General features: G+C 55.9%; 1 protein-coding gene across 1 annotated transcript; it reads right to left on the reverse strand.

The window, feature by feature from the left end:
• Positions 1-463: 463 nt before the first annotated feature.
• On the reverse strand, positions 464-5,879 carry TTC24 (tetratricopeptide repeat domain 24). Its single transcript, XM_036922898.2, has 9 exons — positions 5,800-5,879; positions 3,882-4,585; positions 3,477-3,680; positions 2,747-2,875; positions 2,454-2,566; positions 2,020-2,118; positions 938-1,032; positions 732-787; positions 464-480 (listed from the first exon to the last, which is right to left on the reverse strand). The coding sequence occupies exons 2-9, from the start codon at positions 4,579-4,581 to the stop codon at positions 464-466; spliced, it is 1,413 nt and encodes a 470-aa protein (XP_036778793.2). The 5' UTR covers positions 4,582-4,585; positions 5,800-5,879.
• Positions 5,880-6,367: the final 488 nt, after the last annotated feature.

Here is a 6,367-nt window from a genome sequence, read left to right on the forward strand (position 1 = left end):
GGTACCAGAATACCAGGGTGCTCCATTCTGAGGGGCCCTTGGCCTCCAAGTGGGAGATGGGCCCTGGGTCCTGGACCTGGATGGAGAGGGACAGACACATTGCTGGCCTCTCTTCAACAAGAACCATCACAGTGGAAAAGAGAAAGCTTGGGAGGAGAACAAAGAGGGTGGGTGTCAAAGGATGCGTTAGTCACTGTACAGAGGGTGCACCAAGGACGATGCTCTGGATGGGGGTTGGTGCCTGGCAAACCTGGGCCATAGGAATGTTTCACTGGTGCCTGGAAGAAAACACACTTAAAAGAAGACATCAGTGAATTCAAGTCAAGTAGCAAGGAACTCTGCCCTCAGAGTTCAAGATCTTTGGGGAAGAGACTAGTGAACTGCAGGCTAGGGTAAGAAAAGTGCCCAGGCCCTGGCATGCAGTGGGCTTTCAATAAACCATGATGCTCCAAGGTGCCAAGTTCTAGGAGTCAGGGAGCCCTGGAAGCAGGGAAGAAGAGGGGATTCCAGACAGGGTTCAGGGGAGATGGGCCACGGCCTGGAGAGATGGGCAGAAATGGGGGGAGAGCTGGTCAGGGCTGGGAAACTGGAGGTTATGAGGGGGAAGGCCTCAGCTTTAGAGCTGGGTGGGGAACAACAGGTTTGGGGGACAGGGCAGTAAGGGGGTCAGGGAGAGTGCCCCCATCCTGGGGGAGGGGAGGCACAGCTGGGGGCGGCCTGCTCCCACTCACGCTCTAGTCTCGGTGCGTGGCCCTCCTCTAACTCTTCTTCCCACCCATGTGAAGATCTGTAGGGGCAGGAAAAGGGGCAGAGTGGTGCCCCAGCCAGGTCCCTCCTCCCTCAGGTGCCCCTGAGGCCCCACCCCGCTGCCTGCCCACCTCCCAACACCCTCCAGAGGCCACATGCACCAGGGGAGCTCTGCCTCCACCCCCCTCACCTGTGCTGCCCTTCCACTGTGCCCCTTCCCACCCTGGCTGGGGTCACTGTGCAGCAGGTCCCACCTGGAGCCTGGGGCCTCTCTGGAGCCGACCTCTGGGAACAAAGGGGAATAAAGGGAATCCGTTTGAGAAAAGCAGCCTTCCCAGCTATGGATGTGTGCAAGAGTGTGTGTGCCCTCCACACTCAGTGGCCCCAGAGAGAGAAGTGCTAGAGACAGACCAGGGCATGCCCCATGACTGAGAATAAATTCCAGGGTGAGGCCCTTTGTTCTGTTAAGACCCCTGCTAGTGCCTCTCAAGTTAGAACTTGGGCTCACAGACTAACAGACCTGCCCAGAGCCTGACCACCACCCCATCCTGCCTGGCACCTCCAGGGGAAAAGTTACAGCAAGTTGCCAGCCGACTTCGGAAGCAACCCGGGTGTTCTGACCCCCAATCCAGTCCTCTGCCTGTACCAGACTAATTTTATTTTGCTTGTAAATTATAAATACAGTATTCTAGTCTTTAAAATAAGAAGGGGAATAAAACCTATTCAATAAATGGAATAAATATTAAGATACATATTTCAGTTTCCGGGGTGGGAGGTTGCCTGAGGGCATCTCAAGGTGTGAGGGAGGAGGCAGTAGGACAGACATCGACCTGTTGAGAGAGGCTGGGAGGTGGGGGCCGGGGGAGCCAGAGGAGAGGCGACAGAGAAATGACCCCCCGTAGAATGGGAGAGGAGAGAGGAGCTGCCTTGGAGCACTGCCCCCACCGTGTGGCCATTTCGGGAATTGCAGCCACTGTTTCCTCCTGGGTGGGGCCCAGTATCCTTGATTGCATCCCTTGGCCTTCACCCACTGGCTAGTTACCACTCAGCCAAAGCCATGGCACAGCCCTAGTGGTAGAGACGTGCCACATCTTCTGCCCACTTCCCCAGGTGGCCTCAGGAAAGTGACATATGGCCCATATAGGGGCCCCCAGGGCAGATGACAGCAGCTGATTGATCTCAGGGCCCTTGGGGACCTAAGCTGTTTATGCCACCCCCTTCTCTGGGTAATCTCTGCCCACTCCCAGCATCTTGTCTCAGGTGTCATCTCACCAGAGTGTGAGTAGGGACCAGCCCACCGTGGGCCACATGGGTCCTCATGGCGTCCGCCAGCTTGGCCACCAAACGCTCCCGCACGGGATCTGGCTCCTTCTGGGGAGAGGGTGGGTAACGGGGTAAAGAGATAATGGGGTGATAGGTTTTTCAGTTGTCTGGAGATTGGGGGAGAAAGAAACAGCAAAAGGAGGGGGAGGGAGCTGTCTTCCTTTTCTTCTGCCCCATCCATATGCCTTTGCCAGGGCCCTGCCACCGCCTGTCTAGGATTGTGTACAGGGACAGCCTCTTCCTGATAGTGTCCTGGGACCTGGCACACAATGTGCCCGATGCATGAATGGTGGGGAGATGACAAGAGTGAAGGCAGGAGTGTCACCGGAGAAGGCTTCCAGGAGGGATAGCAGTAGGTTAGATTCTGAGCTGCAGGGTCTCACCTGACACCGGGCCAGAGCTTCCTTATAGTACCTCAGGGCCCGATCATGCTGCCCCAGTCTGGCTGCAGCAGCCCCCAGCCCCTCACAGGCCTGCCACTGCCCCTTCACGTCACCTGGGGAAGACAGCCTGAGAGGTCCTCCCTTGCTCCCTACCCCACTGACTCCCCCCTCCACGGGTATTCCCCACCCACGGGTCCACCCATCTGCCTCCCTCCCAGCCCCAAGGACCCTCAGCCTCTGCCCCGCCCCCCAACCACTACCACCAAGCCACTTGCTAACGCCCCTGCCCTCACCAGTGTCCTGTGCAGCCTGCAGAGCATGCAGGTAGTTGTCTCTGGCAGCTTCGTGGTCCCCCAGCTGGCTCAGTGCAAATGCCAGGCTGCCGAAGCTCCGGCCCTGCTCCCAACGCTGCCCCACAGAGCCTGATGGCAGAACAGGCCCCATCCTAAGAGGGGAACTTGGCTGCTGGGGCATTAGGACTCTCCCCACCAACAACCAAGGGAGGGTCCCCAGGAGTCCTGGTCTCAGCCCCAGCACACAGCTCCTGCACCAGAGTCCTGACTCTCAAAACCAGCGTCTCCTCAGTCCTGAGTTTTGTCCTGGATACCTACCCCTGGCCAGTGTGAGCCCTGCAACAACCCTGTGAGGCAGGCAAACCAGGTAATCATAGCTCCATTTTTATACCTGTGGAAACTGAAGCTTGGAAAGCAAAAACGACTGGCCAAGTGTCACACAGTCATTGGGTCAGGGGCACTGGGCTCCACTTGGGCCTCCTCTCCCAGCCAGTGCTCTTCCCCCTGCCCATTGCTGCCTTCCCAGCCCCAGGCCTCAGCCTCTGTGTCCACAGCCCCCATCCTGTCTGGCCATCCCTTCTCCTGCATCCCCAGCCCTCACCCCCCATTTCTGGGCTTCCAGGTCTCATAACATCCTGAAGATCCAGCTACTCTTTGACCTTGGGGCACCAGCTGGAACCCCCTCTTACTCTCTTGGTACCAATCCCATTCCCCAGCACCTGGCACCTACCATGCAGGTTGGCAGCCCTCTGGTGAAAGTCCCGGGCTTCCTGGTAGTTGCCAAGGGCATTGTGGGTCATCCCAAGGTTTCTTAGCACCGTGGCCTCCTCTCCGGGCCCCTGGCACAGGGGCAGGGCCTGCAGGAAGGCCTCTGCTGCCAGCGGGAACAGCTGGAGCTTCGAGTAGCCTAGGCCAAGGTCGTTATAGAGTTGCCCTAGAGGGCATGGCCAGGGTCACTGGTAGCCAGGTCAGATGCAACCAAAGGTGTATGGGTGCAGCCCCTGCCCACTCTCCCTGGGTCCCCTCAGCCCCTTCCCCAGCCCTCAGAAATGCCTCTGCTTCCAGCCCACTTCTCGGAGTATCACCAGGTCTGAATCACCCCCGATCTCATGCCTTCTCTGCCCAAAGGCCTCACCCAGCAGTCCCTTCTCAGTGCTCCTCTCAGCAAGCCTCCAGCTCTCCTCCAGCACCTGTACCACTTCACGCACCCCGTGCTGCCTGCTCTTTAGCATGCACCCTGCCGCAGCCCCCAAGGCCAGGGCTGCAGCTCGGGGCTGCCCTGCTTGGCCGTAGGCCAGGCTTGCTTCCTGCAGGCAGCAAGCTGCTAGCTCAGGCTGTCCCAGAGCCTGGTAACAGGCTCCCATTTTTGCCTGGGCTTGACCCTGGTCACCTAGTGGCTGGTAGGGGCCCAGAGCCCTGTGGTACCAGGCCAAAGCTTGAGGCAGATCACCCAGGGCGTGGTAGGCCAAAGCCACATTGAAACACTGGTCACCGTGACACTTGCCCGGTGCCTTCTCTTCAGGTTGGGCTCGCAGGAGCAGTTCAAGACCTGTGGCTGGGTCCCCAGTCTCCACATAGGCAGCCCCCAGATTGAAGGCACAGGCCTGGAGCACAGAGGTGTCCCTGCTTTGTGGGATCTCGGAGGCCAGGAGGAAGGCCCTCTGGAAGTTGGTCAAGGCCTCGTGGCTCTGGCCAGCCAGCAGGGCCCCGTGGCCTGCCCTGGTGAGGGCTTGGATGCTGGCCTCTTGCTGTGGCCACCGTCTCTTCTTCTTTTTCTTCTTAGAGCTTAAGGGCTCAGGCTCCTGGGGGATATCCTCAGGGGTGGGGGAAGACATGGTGCTGGCAGTGGGGAGCAGAGGGGTCAGTATGTCACCAGTGGCTTCCTCAAAAGCTGGACCCCTCTAGGGAAATTCAGCTTTACCCGTGCCCAGGGTTTTAAAGATTTCTCTCTGCCATCTCACTTTGCTTCATCTAGCCCACTGGGCACCATACCAACTCTCACTCTGGTGTCCCACCTGATTCTTAGTCCTCCTTCAAGACTTAGCTTAAGCAACGACTTCCTTCAGAAAGCCTCCTCCCCTCAACCAACTGGGTCCTTCTCCTTCCCAGAGCACCTTATGCCTGTCTTTTAAGGCATTTTATACTGGATTAGAGTTGTTGACTTTCTTGTCTATCTCCCCTGCTAGATTTGGAGCAACTCGAAGGGTCTGGCACATAGTAAATTCTCAATAAATGTTCACTGAATGAGATGAAAAAGTTCCAGAGATGGATGGTGGCGATGGTTGCAACAACGTGAGCATACCTAATGCCACTGGACTGTACACTTAAAAATGGTTAAAATCTTAAGCACAACCTGTAAGAGTGTGCTATATATTTTTTACTCTAATAAAAAAATATTTGTTGAATGAATAAATGAACAGAGTACACAGTGGCCCTCTCCCCCGTCATCTCCTCCACGCTGTGCCTCCTCATATACCCATCCACTCATAATCTAAGCACCCCCTGCTGTCTAATCTCAAGATGTAGTTCAAGTCAGTTCAACAAATACCGAGATCTGCTTCTATGTCCAGGACCCATACGAGGCCCTGGGAGCTCAAAGCTGCACAGCCTATTGAATTGGCAAGGAGCCAACCTCCAGGAGAGGATTCTGTCTTTTCATTTACTGCCCATTCCCTGTCTCGTTGGCCAGCTGTCTGCTGGCTAGTTCTGATCCCCCAAGATCCTGCTCTGGTAACCAGGGTCCTCTTAAATCCAAATGCATTTCTTTTACCAGCATGTGTTTCCCTGTTTGTATCTGTCCCCTTTTCACTGAACTCTCATTCCAGGAGGCAGGAATAGGAGTGGAGAAGACTTGTCAGGCACTGAGCTCTCAGCCCCTCCCATTTTCTTCCATCTTTCTTCTTTTTTAGAAGAGGCAGGCAGAGGTGATTCTTTTTAAAGAAATTCTCTCTGCTCCTAAGAACACCCAAGAAGCCCACCCTCAAGGCCTCACCCCTGGGGCATTCCTAGGCATCCACACCAGGTCTTGGGGCCCTAGCCACAGGATGCCTTACCTACTTTGATCTTCTCTGCAGCAGGCTTCCTGGAATGTTCTCTCTGGCTTGGTTTACTTCCCCTAGCTCTTAGCTCAGAGCCTCCGGGGTTACTAGACAACCAGGTACTGCCCTCCACTTCTAGGGAGTTCTTTGATTGACAGCTCAGGTGCCCTATCTTAGTACTGAACACTGATGGTGCTTGGGCACAGATACCTGGATGCCACAGCCTTTCCTGCCCCAGTGCTCTTTACCCCTGCAGACAGATATCTCAAGTCCCTCACTTCAAGCAATGAATCAAAGCATCACGGATGGGCATGTTACTAGTCAAAAACTCAAAGATCATCTGTCCCTACCCACTTTTCACAGAGGTGGGTACCAGGCTCAGAGAGCAGGGGTGACTTTGCCTGAGGTTGCAGAACAGTCACATAGCTGGGATTAGACCTCAGGTTTTCTGAGTCTGGGCTACCTAGCCTAGGATCCTTTCCACTACCTTTTGAGTGCAAGCTAGAATGAGGCTTGGGCTGTCCTGGAAGTGAACCCTTTCACACACGAACACACACACACACTCTTACACATTGTGCTTCGG

This window comes from Manis pentadactyla, chromosome 19 (assembly GCF_030020395.1).
Source record: "Manis pentadactyla isolate mManPen7 chromosome 19, mManPen7.hap1, whole genome shotgun sequence".
NCBI lineage: Eukaryota > Metazoa > Chordata > Mammalia > Pholidota > Manidae > Manis > Manis pentadactyla.

Bases quoted from the DNA above. Each gene is read 5' to 3' on its own strand.
- TTC24 (XM_036922898.2), bottom strand. From the start codon at position 4,581: ATGTCTTCCCCCACCCCTGAGGATATCCCCCAGGAGCCTGAGCCCTTA. The intron at 2,567-2,746 runs GTGAGGGCAGGG...TGTCTTCCCCAG, and splicing joins GCAGGCTGCACAGGACACTG to GTGACGTGAAGGGGCAGTGG. The intron at 788-937 runs GTGAGGGGGGTG...CTGCCCCTACAG, and splicing joins ACAGTGGAAGGGCAGCACAG to ATCTTCACATGGGTGGGAAG.